The sequence below is a fragment of the Prionailurus viverrinus genome, unplaced genomic scaffold (assembly GCF_022837055.1).
Source record: "Prionailurus viverrinus isolate Anna unplaced genomic scaffold, UM_Priviv_1.0 scaffold_35, whole genome shotgun sequence".
NCBI lineage: Eukaryota > Metazoa > Chordata > Mammalia > Carnivora > Felidae > Prionailurus > Prionailurus viverrinus.
In genome coordinates this window covers 2,967,020-2,985,731 of record NW_025927605.1, presented here as the reverse complement: position 1 = coordinate 2,985,731, position 18,712 = coordinate 2,967,020, and the positions used below count along the sequence as shown (strand labels likewise).

The 18,712-nt window shown below is 52.1% G+C and overlaps 1 protein-coding gene across 3 annotated transcripts in view; it reads right to left on the bottom strand.

Annotated features, from left to right (window-relative positions):
* The window catches only part of ACLY (ATP citrate lyase), a 48,716-nt gene extending 34,432 nt beyond the window's left edge, over positions 1–14,284 (bottom strand). For 2 of the 3 annotated variants that reach the window (XM_047845432.1, XM_047845433.1), the window contains exons 1-6: positions 14,158–14,284; positions 5,536–5,717; positions 4,294–4,416; positions 2,301–2,363; positions 1,516–1,706; positions 953–1,032 (exon numbers count right to left, since the gene is read on the bottom strand). In XM_047845432.1, coding sequence (XP_047701388.1) covers positions 953–1,032; positions 1,516–1,706; positions 2,301–2,363; positions 4,294–4,416; positions 5,536–5,717; positions 14,158–14,176 — 658 coding nt within the window. In that variant the 5' untranslated portion in view covers positions 14,177–14,284. Of the gene's footprint in view, positions 1–952; positions 1,033–1,515; positions 1,707–2,300; positions 2,364–4,293; positions 4,417–5,535; positions 5,718–10,610; positions 10,759–14,157 lie in introns of those variants that run through there. The other variant, XM_047845434.1, reaches the window with a different exon arrangement.
* Positions 14,285–18,712: the final 4,428 nt, after the last annotated feature.

Below are 18,712 nucleotides of genomic sequence, written 5' to 3'. Positions count from 1 at the left end.
AAGAGCACTCCCCTCCCTCCCTGACTTACAGGTAATGTGACAGGGATGTCGTGTTTAGTTGCCATGGCAATTTTTTAACATTTTTTGAAAAGCTACACTCTACGCCTTAAATATCTAACCATTCACCCATCCACAGCCCTACCACTAAAACATAAAGTGTTAAGGTACGAGCTGCTGTTGGGAGGCGCCCCCCCCACCCCAACCCTTAGGTGTGTATATCTGGGTTTCTCGAGGTTGGCCAGGAGAAGCCTTAGTTGCCTGGGGGAGTGGGAAACCACTGGGTACACTGAGCCCCCAGCCAGCAGGATTCATTTACTGCCCATTAACTGGACATCCATCTTCCCTTTACCCCTGGGTCGTTTAACTAATGAAGTCAGCAAACAGCCATCTGGTCCATTAGAGGGGCTGCATCCCCAGCTGGAATCTGGAATCTGGACTTTGCCCTGAGCAGCCCGGGCCAGAGCCAGCTCACACCACCTGCCTCCCTCACAGCCTGAGGGGCCTGGACCAAGATCTTCCCAGCTTGGGGATCAATGATTGACCAATTCCTGGGGAGTGCTCCAAGGGCCTGAAGAGGAAAGAAGGGCCTGAACGGTCAAACCAGAGAAGGGGCAGCCCAGGTCCTGGGAGAACAGCCTAACCCCTGCCAGGAATAGCCACTAAGCAGAGTCCGATCAAAATCAGGACTTCCCCATCACAGAACAAAATAAGAGCAAAGAAAGCTGGAGGTGGTTAAACAGGAATTATCGTTGTCTTTGGAGAGCCCGGAAATGAGAGACTGCACTCCACGAGCCCAGACATCCCTCTACACACCACACACCCGGTAGTGCCCTCTACGAGTGGGGGGGGGGGGGGGTCTGGTGTGTCGAACGTCAAGGCCAGGGTTACCACAGGCACTGAGACCCTGTTATAACTGTCCTTTGCCCAGGCCCACGCCAGCAGAGCCAGTTACCAAGGGGGTTGATCTCGAGGTAGGTGAAGTACAGATCCTCATAGAAATTGAAGAGACCAGAGATAAAGCTGGCCAGAATCCTAGAGCGGGGAAGGAGAGAGGGACGGTCAATCTTCAGGGAGGGGGAACAGGCTCGGCAGCACGTCCCAAACCTCCCTCTCCCCGAGGCCATCTCTTACTGACAGCTCCTCTTCCCAAAGCCTGCCCTGCCAACCTCTCGCTTCCCTCTGTAAGCCCTGCTCCCTGGACATCACTCTTTAGCCACTGAGGCGGAAAGGAGCTGTCAGGCACGCAGCCAGAGGTGTTGGTACCAGACAGACAGGGCCAGTGGGGTGAGGGATGCTTATGGCATATTTCAGTCTGAGCCAGCCTCCTGTCTGCCCCCTGCTCCCCTCCTTGGGACAGGGAGGCGCTGTGCCTTCCCTCTCACCCAGATGCTGGGGCAGGGCAGTGGATGCCCACACACACAGGGAAGACCACCTTGCTTTCCCTGCCCTGTGTCCGGAGCTCTCGACCTTCCCCGCTCCCCCGCTGCCACCTGCCTGCCCTCCCTCTCACTCAACTCTTTCTTCTCTTCAGGAGCGTGGACTAAGAGGTGTTTCTTGATGTCCTCAGCATTCAGTTTCTTGTCCACGCCAACGAGCAGTTTCTGGGCTTTGGTGTCCACGTCGCCCACGTCCACCCCACCTTCATGGTGGAACAGGACATAGTCCCCTTCTCGGGTAGCATAGATGCAGACGTAGAACTCCTCCGCCTTGCAGGGGAAGACAGTAGCACGTGGGGGAGGGGCACTGAACTGGCGAGCCCAACCCCTTTGGGTGCGTTTCTAAAACCCTAGTAAAGGGGCACCTGGGTGGCTCAGTCAGTGAAGCATCTGACTCTTGGTTTCGGCTCAGGTCATGAGCCGGTTAGTGAGTTTGAGCCCTGAGGCAGGCTCTGCGTTGACGGTGGGAAGCCTGCTTGGGATTCTGTCTCCCTTTCTCTCTCAAAATAAATAAATGTAAAAAGTTACTGTCTTCCCCTCGGGGACAAGAGGAGAGCAGAGGCCATTGCTTAGCTGACAGTCCAGACTCAGCCACTGTGACCCGATCTGGGGGAGGGTGCCTGCCTTCAAGTCTTTCTCATCCCAGCACAGAGAAGTCCCCTGTTACCAGCCCTGACTCCTCCCTGCTACAAACTAAGCCTTTCCCTTCATCTCTGGACTCCCTGCTCCATGGCACCCTCAGACCCTCAGAGAGTCTGGTCCTTTTCACTTTTCTCCAGCAGCTTGATTTCTCCTTTCATCATTTTAGAGTCGACAAACACAAAGTGGGGGAGAAGACCCGGCTTGGAGTCACGTCACACATACCTGACTGTGGGGAACAAAGGGTTCGATCAGAAAGTTCTTGAGGAAGCCTTTGGCCTTGCCAACCTATGGAGATTGAGAAAAATAAAGCTTAGATGGACCAGCGGGTCTTGTCCCCCAGGGCAGGAGGACTGCCCTCTGCTCCCTCTACTTGGCTGTCCCACCGGAGCCGGGGCTCAGGTACTACTGCCACGACATCTGGCAGAGAGAGATTTTCCAGAAACCAGGGCAATGGGGTCACAGACCCTAAGCTGAAGAAGTCTTCACGAGATACTCTTTCACCCACTGCCAGCCACACTGCAGTGTACTGACCTCACACGTTCTTTCTCTGCCTCCTCTGGAGGGTGACAAATGAGCTAGGCTAACAAATGTTGCCCCCGCCCCCACAGCACAGACATCAGGACTCCTCTCCCTCCTGCCATCAGTAGCACAAGTTAAAGAGCACAAGACAAATCAAGGCTCTCCATCCCTGAGCTCAAGCAGAGAGACCCAGCCCAAGGACAGAAGTCTGGGCCTGGGAACAGCAGGGATGGGGGGAGCGGGGGCAGGGAGAGCTTGACGGGGAAAACTTCACGCACACTTTCCTGGCTGAGGACAACAGGCCTGCAGAGCTAATCAGTTTGAGTGGGTCCCTGGCGGCTGCCGAGGCGAGACAGCCCTCATCCCAGAGTGTCTCAAAGCCCCCTCCCCCCCGCCGCCCGCGTGCGTCACTGCTGAGTCAGGGACCAGACAGTGATCCCTCAGAGGTAATGAGCCGCTCCTGCCGAGGCGGACACTGTTGCCGGCCCCGACACGGCCGACAGCCCCCTCCCAACAGCAGCTGAGGAGAAAGAACACAAGGACCTCTCTGGGGACACCACTCAGTCCCTAGTCCTGCCGTCCTCTCGCCAAAGGCCTGCAAGCAAAAAGGCCAGTAGAGATCCCTCCGGCCCCAGGTCCACATACGAGTTTAAGAGGCCCTCTTTAGTTCAAGAGCCAAAAACTGGGAAATTACCACAAAGAACTGATTGGAGAGAGCCCAGGAAGAGAGGAAGACAGCTTCGTTGTCATCCTCACCCTGCTTCCAGGACGGCCAAAGAAGAGAACAGCTCAGCCCTGGTGACAGTGACCCAAGATGGGGCAAAGCTGTGCATGGACAGCACACCCTTCCCGGCCTCAGGCCCGCCTCAGCCCGCTCCCCCTCGCCTGTTCTCCAGCCCCGTCCAGGAGTAAAAAGGAAAAGAAGTGCAATTTTATTTCTGAGCCTCTCCTAGCCTCCCTAAACCACATTTCACTTCAGCTCTCTCATCTACAGAGTTGACATTAATCACCAAGCTGGGGGAAGCCAAGAAGTGAATTTCCTCTTCAGTGTTACCAGTCTCGTCCTCGGCTCTTGGTCTAATAACGTCTCTGCCTAAAAGATTCTGCACCTGCCTTCTGCAACTTTTTCTTGCCGGCCCTCTTAGGCATACACACCACAACAAGCTGCTGTGCCCTTTCTGGAAACGGAAAAGAAAGGACTTCCCAGAATGAGCCTCAGAGTCTCATCTCCGTGATGGGTCTGTTAAAGAAACAAACCATTTCCGGGGCGCCTGGGTGGCTCAGTCAGTTAAGTGTCCGAACTCAGCTCAGGTTGGGGCCCCACGCCGGCCTCCACACCAACAGCATGGACACTGCTTGGGATTCTCCTCTGCCCCTCCCCCACCTGCACGCCTGCTCTCCCTCTCTAAATAAACAAACAAACAAACCAATAACAGACCATTTCTACCTGGCCATGAACTGGACTGGGGTTACTTTTGCAGCCGATCTTGCCATTCACTGATGGCAGAGCTGGGAGCGAGCACCAAGACTGGCCCTGCTACCAGGCAGCTCTGCGGGACCCAAGGCTGCAGTGTGGCCTTCCCCAGGCCGCAGTGTGGCCGAGTAGGCAGTGAGCCTACAGGGCTGCTCATCTGGAGATGACCACATCCACTTCTGTTCCCACAGCACCTCCACCCCAACCTATAGCCGTACTCACGGTGGCCTCCTGTCCCAGCCGTGGTTTCAGCCAGGACTTAATGCCTTCCAGAGTGAGGTTGACCCCAACGAGGCCCAGCTTTCCACGCCGTTTGATCAGCTGGTCTGGCTTGACCACCAAGTTCTGGAACAAGAGGAAAAGGAAAGAAACGGGAGAGTAAGAGATTACAGTCTGGGGACCCGAAGCACAGGACAGCCTGCATGGCTCCCTATCCACCCATCCATTCTTCAGTGTCAACTCCTGGAAGCTTTTCTCACCTATCCAAGCCTATACCTTTCTTTTGACAACCAGGAATCTGGAGCCATCCGTGCCCCGAATGGGGCCAGGCACAGTGTAGATACTTACCACATACCTGCCACATGAGTGATTCCCTACCCTCCCTATGCGACATCTTAACTCCACTAAACCATGAAGCCCTCAGAATATGGACCAGCACCTGTGTTCCAAAAGGAAGAACAGGGGGACAGAGCCTTGTGGTGACCAAGGACCTTAGAAGTCTGGTCAATCCCAGCCCTGGGCCTCACCCCATCTATAGGCCCAGCAAGCAGCCCCTAAGCACTGCTCACACGCTGCCAGCCAGGAAATGTGCCACCTCCCGAGGCAGCTCCTTTCACGGGTGGGCTACCTTGCGCTGGGAGGGAACATGTACCCCCAGAACCCGCTCTCCTGGCCCTGCCCAAGAAGTCTCTGCCTCCCAACAATGGTCCCACAGGGACCCGGACAAAGGAGCCTCTACTCTGGGCTGGCTGCCACACAAAGTCCGCAGCACGCTTCCTCACGGCCCAAACACATTCCTAACATGCTGCACTTGGGGCGAGTGGAGCCCATACCCACTTTTACTGAGCACCTACAAGTGCCAGGTGGCACACCAAATGCTTTCCAGACATTACTGCTAATCTTTATAGCTCACAGGGTGAGTGTTCCGCCCATCTGACAGATGGGGAATCTGCCACTCAAGAGAGGTAAAACAGCTTGCTCCAGGCCACACGGTTAATCGACAGAGAGCTTTGGTCTGGACTCCAGTCAGTCAAGCTCCAAGCCCTTGCGCTGTGTTCCCTGCTGGGGCGCCTCAACACGTGGGGCCCGGAGCCGAACACAAAATCTCGCTCAGCCCACTGCACGCTGCCCACTGATGTGGGCAGTCTGCCATCGTGTGACCCGGTGGGACATCTCCACCAAACCGACCGTCTCTATTCCTCTGACCCTGGGCCCGGAAGAAGGGCCTGGGGAGGGTGGGCTCACCTGGCTGAGCAGCCAAGGGTGGTCCTGCAGCAGGCGGGCCCAGTCTGTGTCAGGGGTGACCCGGGCATACTTGAACCGGTTCTGGATGGCTGAGGTGGTGCAGATGAACTTGTAAAGGAGTTCTTTGCCCGTCTGCTCCGAAATCGCCTTGGCCGACATGGCCGCAGAGGGACCTGCTCTACCTGTTGGGAGGAACAGGAGCTGGTGGCCAGGGGAAGAGACCCGTGTCCAGCTGCCCCCAGACAGTAAGACCAGATCTCAGCACTTCTCAGGAGGCGGAAGGAGGACTGGCCCAGCAGGAGGGAAGGAAGTGAGATCTCAATGAGCACTTCTTCTTTTTTTTTTTAAATACGAAATTTATTGTCAAATTGGTTTCCAAACAATATCCAGTGCTCATCCCAACAGGTGCCCTCCTCAATGCCCATCACCCACTTTCCCCTCCCCGCCACCCCCCATCAACCTTCGGTTTGTTCTCAGTATTTAAGAGTCGCTTATGGCTTGCCTCCTTCCCTCTCTGTAACTTTTCCCTCTTCCCCTCCCCCTGGTCTTTTGTTGAGTTTCTCAGGATCCACATATGAGTGAAAGCATATGGTATCTGTCTTTCTCTGCCTGACTTATTTCACTTAGCATAACACTCTCCAGTTCCATCCACGTTGCTACAAAAGGCCAGATTTCATTCTTTCTCATTACCAAGTAGTGTTCCATTGTGTATATAAACCACATCTTCTTTATCCACTCATCAGTTGATGGACATTTAGGCTCTTTCCATAATTTGGCTATTGTTGACAGTGCTGCTATAAACATTGGGGTACAAGTGCCCCTGTGCATCAGCACTCCTGTATCCCTTGGGTACATTCCTAGCAGTGCTATTGCTGGGTCATAGGGTAGATCTATTTTTAATTTTTTGAGGAACCTCCACACTGTTTTCCAGAGCGGCTGCACCAGTTTGCATTCCCACTCAATGAGCACTTTTGACATCAGGGAAGGAGGATCAGGAAGTGAAGGGAGAGAGAAGGTGGAGATAAACAAAGGTGGCATGTTCCCCAGGTCTCTTGGCCTCAACCTTGTCTCTACTTCCTCTCGACAAACCAGCTCACATTCATCTTGGAGCAAAAGGCAGCTGGCTGGGGAGACAGGAATACCAGTGGTATGGCCCAAACCCATGTGCTGGTCCCACCCGAGGTCCCACACAGACACTGAAACACACCCTTTGGTTCTGTGACCTACGGGGCGCACAGCCAGAATTGTGCAATCCTGCCCTTACTCCCCTCCCCCTACAGGTTTCGTCTCCCCCACATCCAGACTCACCCATTTCACGCACTTACACTCACCATCAGGCTGTAGGCCAGGCAGGTGAGTTTACTTAACCCCAGGCAGGATCGAACCCTCGAGGAGCAGAGAGTCACCTCAGAGTCCATTTCTCCCAGGACACTAGACTCCCACCCCCGAGTTCAGAGCAGGCACTGGGCAGGGAAACTGTGACCTTCAGTACATCCCACCCGCCCCACTGAGTCACTCAGCTTGCTAATTTAGAGCAAAACAGAGGCCTCTCTGGGGACCACCCTGTACTGGTCACTTCTAGCAGAGCCGAAGCTGGGGGAGGAGGCAGCAGTCATCCCAGGTCACATGGATATAGAAGTCATCTCATACGAACCCTGTGAGGTACACAGAGGTTCATAATCCTATTTCTTAGATGAGGAATAGCAGCTCAGAGGAGCTACCATACCTTGCCCAAAAAGCCAAACAAACAAGCAGGGGACCCAGGACTTGAACCCAAATACTCTTATTCCTGCTCCCCAGAAAACCCCACACTCGTCAGCCCGAGAGAAAAGACCATTTCTCCCAGGACCAGGCCATGTCCCCCCCTTCACTTCACAGAAGGGTCTGTGATGACAATTTCTTCATTTTCCGTCCCCACCGCGTTGTCCTGACACACCCATTCTCCCATGGTAGCAAGTTGGGGAGAGGATCAGGGGAAGGGGGAGGGAAAGGAAACCAAGTCATTCAGACTAAGAACTTGGCCTCATCAGGAAAAGTCACTCCAATCTCTTCCACAGAGATCCAGAACTGAAGTTGCTGAATTTGCTGAGAAGAAAAGTCAAGTTCAAATAAAAGAAGGCGGACCCGGGGGACTAGCTGGTTTATACACACAGGAAGGTGGGTCTCCATCCCCAGCTCAGGGAAGGCCAAAGTTTCAGAGGCTACTCTCCACCTCCCTCCCAACCGGCTTGGCTGGCCCCCTCGGCCTCCCAGCTAGTCTCCAACTCAGCACAATGGGTGCTTTCAGTCTGGTGTCTGGCCCAAAATGGGGTAGCTGGGAAGGGGCTCAAAAGAGATGTTCCCTTTTCTGGCCTTCCCCTGGGATGACTTCCGGCTCCTCCTCAGCAAGAGTTTCCAAAGGTGATGCTTCAACCAGCCCCTGGGTCCTGCAGCCCTCCACCCACCCCCCCCACCCACTCCAGCTCTATTTCCCAACCTTCTTGACTTCAGACCAGAAAAACTGGTCCTGAAATCAGATGGGTACACCTGCCCCCACCCCCTTCCCAAACAGAGCGCAACCTAGGGCAGATGAAGCAGGGAAAGGAGGCGGCAGCTGCTGGTCACGCTCCGTGGTTCAGAAACATCAAGCACCTGTGATCACAAACTCCAGGAGTTTGCTAAGCCTCCCCAAGCAGAGAACAGTCTGACAGTCTGACACTACCAGACACTACCAGGGTTGTTACCCCCTCAAAGCTGGCACCTCCCAAAGCAGACAAAGGAAAGGGGTAAGAAAAGGGCTGTTCTGCAGCTGAAAAATCACAACTTTCTTGAGTCCCAGGCAAGACAAGAGTTCATTTCCACAGGATGGTTGGAGGGGGGCAGGGGGTGGACACAACGAGGGGATGATACAGGATAGAACAGATTCGCCAGCTTACCAAAATAAGATATGCCACCAGAGCACTTTGGCGTAGATGGCTGGGCAGGCCCTTTCAAGGCCAAGACAGGATTTATATGATGGAATAAAAGTGGGGAAAGAATCTGGCCTCTGCATGTTCACCAAATGCAGGAAAGAAGGCTCACAAACCCAGGGAGGGGTCTCGGTGGAGAAAATTCGCAAAATTAATCATTCAGAAGGGTCTTGGAAGTCTCTCTAGGGCAGTGGGTCTTAACCTACTTGAGGTCTCAGACTCCTGAGCGCATGAAGAAAAGCCCCGAAAAATGTGCGCCTCATTTCAAGATGCTTATGATTATGACCACAGACCACCAGTTAAGAGCATCTACTGTAGTGACAGTGCGGCTGAAAGTGTGTACCAATCTGGATCTGGGGATCCACTCCCCCAGAGTCCTAGGCTGCCTCCTCAGGAGCTGAATATGCTCTCGAACTGGTGATAGGTGATTTTAGAACAAAGCTAAGACCCCAGGGGTCCGCTCTGGGGCCCTAGGAACTGTCACCTAATAACAAGTAAAGTGTAAACCATTTGGGGGATATCATGCCAAGGAACCTGAACACACACACGCACACACACATCACACATATCCTCTCTCTCCCCTCAAGGAAAGGACTTTATGAGCTGAATGGGGTCTTTTCTGCAGACAGGGTGAGTGACCCAGGATTGAGTTCATCCACAGCAGCCACTGAGAACTGAAGCAGCCCACAGGGAAGGCTGAATGAAAGCAGACTGTTTCCCAGGAATGTATCCCTGGGACATAGCCAGTGCAGAGGAACCACTGGAGATGCTACTTAGGGTCTCCCCCTGGGAAAGACAGAGTACTCCTTTATAGGTCAGTATCCATAGGACTGGTTTTTGTGTTTTGTTTTTTCTTTTCTTTTCTTTTTTTTGGGGGGGGGGGGAGGGGGGGTTGTTTTTAAGAGGACAAGCAATTCCTGGAATAAAGGGAAGAGGCAGAATTCTGTGAGGGTCCCCCTAGTGCAGCAAGCATGTCAGAATGGGATGGAGACACCAGCTGCCTGGTTTCCAAGGGCTCTTCCTGTCATCTGGCCCAAGCTTCTGAAGTTCTCTAAGAGATAAAAATTACCACCCCCGCCCTGGGTAGCTGGGGTCTACCAGCTTTTCCTCAAGCAGTATTTCAGAAATCCAAGATCTGAGCTGGCTGAGAGACCTCAGAGCAAAGTTAGTGGGTGGAAGGCGTGGGCTGGTTGGCCAAACTGGTGCCATGCACTGCTCCTCCCCTCTCCAAAATCCTTCTGCCAGGCCGACCCTGGGGACCACCCAATGGCAGAACTCCTCGCTACTGCACAGTATCTGCCAAGGTTGGAGAGGGCAGCAGGCGCTGGGTCTGGCCCTCTGCCAGGCCCTACAGGAGGGCGGCGGCAGCATCCTCAGCCCTCTCCGGGACCTTGCCTTGGCCAGGCGTCAGCGCCAGGGGTGGGAGGGAGACGGGCACCCCGGCCATCTGTCGCTTAGAGGCTGGGCCCGACGGCACCTCCTGAGCGAGGAGGGTCCTTCCCGCGCCGGTGCTCCACGGCCCGGTCCTTGCGGGCGAGGCCAGGCCTCGGGCACCCTGGGACAGCCCGGCGCCGCGTGGCCCGCCAAGGCTACGCGCCGGGCTCGCTCCCTCCACTTTCGGCGCGGGACTCAGTCGCTTCTTCACAAAAAAAAAAGAGAGGAAGCGCCCGAGCCCGGATAGGAGTGGGGCGAGTGGCCACCGGTGACCCCGATGGGGACAAGAGGGAGGCCCGCTAAAGCCCGAAGAGGCTCGAGGACTGGCCCCGGTCGGGGTGAGAGGGGCCTGGTTGGTGCAAATGCAATTTAGCGGAGGGAAAAGAAGCCAGGGCGGCGGCACACCCTATGCAAACTCCCTGAAACTGGAATGTGGGAGAGTGGGGGTGGGGTGGTCGACACGCTCGCTGCCACCAGTCGGGGTTCCGAGCGAAGGCTAACCTAAAGCGAAGTCCCCACCCACCCACCCAAAAAAAAAAAAAAAAAAAAAAAAAAAACTTCCAAGCAGAAGCAGGGAGGACGCGTGAGCACTAAGACGGCGCCGGGGAAAGCGGTTCCGGGTTGGGGGAGGGAGGCGGGAAGCTCCTCGGGCAGGTGGAGTACCCCGCGCGAAAGCAGCCGCCCGCCACTCACCTTTCTGCGAAAGCCCGTGCGCAGCGCTCCCTCCGCAGGCCCCGCCTCGCCGCCCAGTGCCCGGAGCGCTCCAGCCTCCAGCAGTCGCCCGGGAGCCGGCTTTTGTCCGGGCCCCTGCGGGCTTCTCCCCGCCCCCATCGGCACACGGCGCGAGCGGCCCCGCGATTGGTCACACGCGTTCCCTAGCCTGAGCGCCAAGGCTCCTCCGAATTTGCTGCCCGGGATAGCTCTGCCCCCGGAGGCGGGACTCAGGGGCTGCTGGGACTTGAAGTCCAGCTGGCGTGTCCGTCCGGAGGGCTGGTGGGCGCCGCCTCTCCGGATCCGGTAGGGCCGGGGCGGGGCCGGGGGCGGGGCCGGAGGCGGGGTCTCGGGTGGGGAGATGGGCCGGGCTATGCCGGGAGGAGAACGGACGGGGCGGGGGGCCGTGGCCTGATCACTTAGGGGCTGGGCCGACCGCCACTCTGAAGGAAGAGGTGGTGGGGGGGTGAGGGGGAGGGTTGGCAGAACAGGCTGTTGCACAGTTTTAGAGACCTGGAGTCTCCTTCTCTTCCCCTGGGAGAAACTAACCTCCGCATCCCAGCCTCCTAAAATTGGTGACACTGAACACGGTTGCTTAAACCCGCTTTTTACGTAGCGATGGCAGACTGCTTTTGCATTTGAACGTGGGCTCTCTCTGTTGAGCCGGTGGGGCTAGACTGAGAGATCAGGTAAACCTGCCAATGTGGGATAGGGCAGGGGATGAGGTGAGCGGGTGGGGCTAGGTGGGTGCCAGTCACATCGCTTTGCGTCCCACTCGCCTCACCTCCAGGAGGAGCTGAGAATTCAACGGAGAGGTTCTAGCACAAGGCTGGGGTCATCTCTGCAGGTCTCCTTTCCCTTACCCACCATCGCAAGCTTCCACACTGGAATGAATGAACTGTTGCCTCCTCCTTCTCCATTACCTGTGAGACAGGCTATTTTCCAAACCAAAAACTGGGACACCCGGTCTGACAGGTGCTGGTGAATTAGGTGGAGCAGAATATTTGAAATCAAGCAGTCCTGAAAACCAGGACATATATTTACTGCTCTGACATTCTGGAGCTTTCACCCCAGTCCTGAAGGTCTCGGGAGCTGCTCCAGGACCCTAACAGCTGCCTAACTAGCTCCAGGAAGGAGAATCAATGGAGCACTGATCAACTCAGGTGAAGGGGTCAGCCCAGTATGCAGAGAATCACCATGCCTGAGCCACTGCCAACCACTCAGGTCCCACTGACACACTGCAACAATGTTGCAACATTCTTGTGGACAAAAACTTTTGGAAGCCCTCCTTCCTCCAATTCAGCTGTAGCCAGGAGTGGGTCAGCTAAAGTCACTCACTGCCCATGCCTGAACTAAGTGATCCCCGATGATGTCACTTTCTGGTTGCTTCCTTCTCAATGGTCCTTTTCAAAGAACAACTCCTCACATCCTCTCTCCTGTTGGTCCTGGATACTGACCAACAATCAATCTATGGATTGAGCTCCAACCCTATCAAGAATCTCCCCAAAGATCACAAATCTCAGGGAAGTGTCACCTCTCAGTAGGTAAAGAAAACATCTCTTATGAGGGGCCCCTGGGTGGCTTAGTCGGTTAAGCATCCAACTTCTGCTCAGGTCATGATCCCGTGGTTCAGAGGTTCAAGCCCCACAATGGGCTCTGTGCTGACAACTCAGAGCCTGGAGCCTGCTTCAGATTCTGTGTCTCCCTCTCTCTCTCTCTGCCCTTCTCTCGCTCACACTCTGTCTCTGTCTCTCTCTCAAAAATAAATAAACATTTAAAACATTTTTTAAAAAAGGAAAGAAAGAAAGAAAACATCTCCTAGCCTTGGGGGACAGAAATTCCAGGTCTTCAGGGGCTAGCAGGAAGATTGTAGTCAGGTGCCCTGATTATCCCTCTGGCTAGAAAGATACAACTCATCCAGAAACAGTCACCCAGGTAGAACATAAACTGTAAGAAATGTTCATCAATTTGGCAATATCGATAAAAATTTTAAATGCACATTCTTTTGCCCCAGCAATTTCATTACGAACAATTTATCCTTCACATATACCTGCATATGTGCACGAAGATGAGTCTCTTTGCTTTGTTCACTGCTGTGTCTCCGGCACATTGAATAGGGCCTGGTACATAATAAACACTCAATAAATATTTGCTGAGTGATTAAGTCCCCCATATAGGTATTGCTGGGCCCAAATGTGATTAGCCCCAGGTGGGGGCAACAAGAAAGGAACTGTGCAGGGAGTGAGGGGAGGAGAGGTGCTGGCCCGAGGGGCTGTGAGCCAGCCAAGCACTGGGATTTTTCAGTTCTCTGAGTGGTTCAGTGCTAGGTCCTTCCCCACAGCCTTCAACCTCCCCAGGAAATACTCTCTCATTACTCCATCATGTTCCCACAGAGGCTCTTCTGCTCTGAATTGGTCAATTCACAAACGGTGAGATCATGACCCGAGGCGAAATCCAGAATCGGACCCTTAACTGACTAAGCCACCCAGGTGCCTCTGTTTTTGCCATTTGAATCACCTCTCTCCTCTTCTAGATTGAGCTGGAAGACTAGTCCATGCCCCCCGACATAGGATATGGACACCATCTCCGTGCCTGGAATTTAGGCACACCACAACAGTTTCAGTGGCCTTAGACTATCCAGTGGCTCCCTCCTGGATTTTAATCCACTTTAGCTAATATTCATTGAGCACCTACTATGTCAAAGTCATGGGTGCTAATGCATACTCCTCACAACAACCGCTTGAGCTAAGCGTCATCATTTTGCAGATGGGCAACTGGCCCTCTGCTGCCAGGTCCCTTGCCCTGTCCACTACCTCCTGCTGCAGGTGAGAAGGAAGAAAAGGAAATCATATCCAGTGAGTCTCCCCAACTTGGCTAGAAGCTCCTCAAGACCCAGGACCATGCCTTGTTCCTTTTGGCATCCCCAGGGCCTAGCATGGTGCTAGGCACACGTTAGGCACTCACTGTATACATGACTGAATAAATGCTGGAAAGAACATGTGAAGGAAGGAAGGAAATTGTAGAAGTCAGGGGAAGAGGGAGAAGATGCAGCCAAGATGGGGGTCTACCTGAGTGTGCGCTTCTAAACCCACCTGTCTCCTTGCGACAACCAGAGACAAGGGCTTACAGCAGAGGCCCATCATGACCCACCCTGTGAGGAACCAGGGAAGTTCTCACTCCTGCAGCATTCACTTTTTGCCCAGCACTGAGCAGTCTCTAATTGGAGCCAAGGGCCAAGAGCCCGTGTATCCTGGGGTAAGCTCCCCAGGGAGGTATGGCCAGAGCCAGAGCCAGCTTCTGTGCTCAGGAAACATTCTCCAGCCAGCCCAACCAGCTCCTGTCCAGCGTCTTTCCAGAGTCACCCCCCCAACTCTGCCCTCACCCTGTCTTAAAAACTGTCACTGCCTCGTGTTCACCAGGTGTGTTCCTCTTTAATTGCCTCCTCTTTCAGGAGGCACTCCTCCACTTTATCACTTCTTATCCTAAAACAGAACCTACACAGCCCCTCCCCCCTCCCACATTACTTAACCTTGACTTTCACTTGACATCTTTAACCTTCTCTCTAAATGAACTCATTTTTGTTGCTTGTCTCTCTTTGCCACGCTCTGTGTTTGGAAATTCTCTCAAGGGCAGGCAGAAGCAGGAGTCATGGTATGGGGACGCCTGGGTGCCTCAGTCAGTTAAGTGTCTGACTTCAACTCCGGTTGTGATCTCACAGATCGGATTGTGAGTTCCAGCCCCGCATCAGGCTCCCTGCTGTCAGCACAGAGCCTGCTTCAGGTCCTAGGATCCTCTGTCCCTCTTTCTCTGCCCCTCCCTGCCTGAAAAAGAAGGAAAGAAAGAAAGAAAGAAAGAAAGAAAGAAAGAAAGAAAGAAAGAAAGAAAGAAAGAAAGAAACAGGAGTCATGGTATATGAATGAGAATTGTCAGCCTCCATGAAGCTGTCTCTACCTTGACACCAGTCTTAAGAGTTTAGGACTGTGCTTCACCCTAGGGGGCTTTGAAGGCCTCATCCCGAGCACAGGTTGTGTCTGCCTCTCTCCCTAATAACTTAGGTCCTGCCTTGAGGTTGTGAAGCCATGAGTGCTGCTTATTTAGGCCTCCTTGATCACAGAACCACAGAAAATCAGAACCAAAAGAGACCTCAGAAATACCCTAGTCCAATCCTTTTATTTTACAAAGGAGGTGCAGGGTAAATTGACGCCCAAAGAGATAACCATACTGCAGATAGGAGGGCAGATGGATTCAATTACCTTGGAAACCATTGGCATTATCCCATAAAACTAAAGAGTCACATACATGAAGGCCATACAGCTCCACTCCTAGGTATGTACCCAGGAGAATCTCATACATGTCAGGAGATACATGGGAGATTGTCCAAATTTCCTTCAACAGCTGAATGGTTGGATGGGTTGTGATATGCTCATACAAGGAAAAACTTGACAGCTGGGGGAAATGAATGAATTGCAGCCACATGCGACGACACGAATGAATCTCAAAAACATAATGTTGAGCAAAAGAGTGGAACATAAAAGGTGTGTACATAGGATGCTTCAATTTACATAGAGTTAAAAAGAGACAAACCTTGGGGCGCCTGGGTGGCTCAGTGGGTTAAGCATCTGACTTCTGCTCAGGTCACGATCCTGTGGTTTGTGAGTTCGAGCCCCGCATTGGGCTCTGTGCTGACAGCTCAGAGCCTGGAGCCTGCTTCCGATTCTGTGTCTCCCTCTCTCTCTGCCCCTCCCCTGTTCACGCTCTGTCTCTCAATAATAAATAAACGTTTAAAAAAACCCCGATACATCACATATAAAGTTAAATCACTTTCCTTACATTTAAAGAAAAAAAAGAGACAAACCTAAATTATATTATTTAGAATGGATACACAAAGGTGGAAAAACTACCAAGAAAAGCAAGGAAATGATTATCACCAAAAACTGTGTTCTAGTTCTTTTATTTAATACATATTTACTGAATGCCTGCAGTGTACCGGGTACTATTCTAGACACTGGGGCACCAATGAATGAAATAAGCAAAGATGCTAAGCCTTGTGTAGTTCACATTTCATCAGGGGAAACAGCAATGAACACGGCAAGTAGGTTGCAGTTTTAAATAGGGTGGTAGGGGGAAGCCTCATTACAAAGGAGAAATTTGAACAAATACGTCGAGGGGAAGGGGTCAGTTAAGTGGCTAGGAGGGAGCATTCCAGATCAATTCCAAGGCATTTGAAGCTGAGAGAACACCCAGAGCCCTGTGAAGGAGCGTGTCTGCTATTTTCCTGTTCAAGGAACTGTAAAGAGACCACGTGGCACAGGGAGTGATGGACAGAGTAGCTTTTATTCAGAATGAAATGGGGGACCATTGTAGGATTTGAACAGAGAGTGACAGGATCTGACTTGTATTTTACAAGGAATATCTGTATATAAGGGTCCCTGGGTGGCTCAGTCAGTTAAGCATCCAACTTCTGCTCAGGTCATGATCTCACAGTTCATAGGTGCAAGCCCCGTGTTGGGCTTTGCACTAGGCAGCTCAGAGCCTGGCATCTGCTTTGAATTCTATGTCTCCCTCTCTCTCTCTCTCTCTGCCCCTCCCCTGTTTGTACTCTCTGTCTCTCAAAAATAAAATAAATATTAAAAAAATAAAAGGAATACATATATTTTTTAATAGGATGACTTTATTTTTTTTACATCCCCCCCCCTTTTTTTTTTTTTTTTTTTAATTTTTTTTTTTTCAACGTTTATTTATTTTTGGGACAGAGAGAGACAGAGCATGAACGGGGGAGGGGCAGAGAGAGAGGGAGACACAGAATCAGAAACAGGCTCCAGGCTCTGAGCCATCAGCCCAGAGCCCGATGCGGGGCTCGAACTCACGAACCGCGAGATCGTGACCTGGCTGAAGTCGGACGCTTAACCGACTGCGCCACCCAGGCGCCCCTCCCCCCCTTTTTTAAGTAAGGCTTATGCCTAACGTGGAGCTTGGACTCATGACCCCAACATCAAGAGTCACTTACTCTACCCACTGAGCCAGCCAGGTGCCTCTTAAAGAAATATCCTAACTGCTATGCTGAGAAAGAAGGGGGCAAGGGTTAAAAAAAAAAAAAAAAAAAAGAGAGATCTAGTTAAAAGGATATTGCAATAGGGGCACCTAGGTGGCTCAGTTGGTTGGGCAACCAACTTCGGCTCAGGTCATGATCTTGTGGTCCGTTGAGTTCGAGCCCCAGGTCGGGCTCTGTGCTGTGAGCTCAGAGCCTGGAGCCTGCTTTGGATTCTGTGTCTCCCTCTCTCTCTGACCCTCCCCCACTCATGCTCTGTCTCTGTGTCTCTCAAAAACGAATAAACGTTAAAAAAAAAAAAGATATTGCAGTAATCCTGGAGGGAGCCCATGTGGGCTCAGACTAGGGTAGTAACCAGGACGATGGTGGTTACCTAGGGAGGAGCTAGTGCAGGGATGAGATTGTGATTGAGGAGAGGCCTCATAGCGTGCCCCCTGTTGGCAGTGTTTCTTGACTTACTTGTGTGATGATTACATGGGTGTTCATTCTATAATTATCTAATAAACTGTGTATTTTATGCGTGTTTTTGTACTTGTGCTATTTTTCACCATAGAAGGAGCTGTAAAGGGAGAAAACGGAGATATAAAGAGGTAACATAAGGAGCCCAGGTAATAAATGGCTGAGATATGTTGGGAACTAATGCCAGTGCTTTGAACCCTAACCAATCCAACCTAAGGCATGGGCCCCAGCCCAGATCACCTATTTCCTGGTGCTGTGGCTTCTGGCAAACCCTGTTACCTCTCTCACCCTCACTGTTCCATCTGTGAAACCAGGAAAATAGTGCCTGGCTCCCTTCTTCATCTGGGTACTGTCAAGACCACAAAATACTTTGTCACCTGCCCAAAGCACACATCGTTATTGCTATTTAACTGTGCTTTTTTTTTATTACTTTATTGATACGTAATTGATGTACAATAAATTGTCCATATTTAAAGCGTACAACTTGATGAGTTTTAACCCAGGTATACACCATGAAAACATCACCACAATCAAGATAGCGCACATATCCTTCACCGCCCCCCAAAGGCTACTTGTGCTCCTGCGTCTTCTATCCCTTCCTGCCCTCTGTCCATATTCCTAGGAAGCACCCTTTTCTTTTGGGCTTAACTGACGAAGCCACCCAGGTGCCCACGTATTTTCTGGAATTTTATATGAGTGGAATCATAGAGTTTTTTTCATCTGCATTTTTTCACTCAGCATTATTAGCTTGACATTTATCCATATTATGTATGTACCACTGGTTCTTTCCTTTTTATTGCTGAGTCGTATCCCATTATGTGGTCTAACTACGGTTTGTTGATCCATTTACCTGCCAATGGTTTGTTTTTAGTTTGAGGCTATAAAAATAAAGCTGCTATACATGTTTGTGTACAGCTTTGAATTCCCTTAGATAAATTTCCAAGAATTGAGGAATGGCTGAGTCATCGGGTAAGCATATGTTTAACATTTTAAGAAGCTGCCAGACTGTTTCACAGTGATCATACCGTTTTACATTCCTACCAGCGGCGTTTGAGAGTCTAGTTGCTCAACATCCTTGCCAACATCTGATAAAGTCAGTCTTTTAGTCAGGCTGTGTAGTGGTGCCTGATTGTGGGGTGTTTTTTGGTGGTTGTTGTTTGCTTGCTTTTGGAGATGAAGATTAGTTTTATTGTTAGAAGTTGGTTGGTAAGCTCCGGCAGAAAGAAATTCTTACCTACAAGCCATGCCAATATCATAACACCCATTTGTGAGGCCACCAGCTATGATGGCCACTGCCTGGAGCCCAGATGAAAACTGTCTATGACAGTGGACAAAGGCAGTCTCTGGGGTGTCACTCAGAAACTGAGCGATTTTGGCCATGATTGCTCCGGCCCTGAGCTGAAGCACATTTCCCACGCAGATAGCTCCCAGCTGGGCCCGGCTTAGCTTGACGGCCAGGGAAACTGTGGTCTTGACGGCCAGGAGAAGTTTGTCAGGGGTGATATCCTTGAAGTTGCTGCGGCTTCCTCAGCCAGTGGCCATTAGCCACCTGTGCAATGCCACCATCATGTCCTCA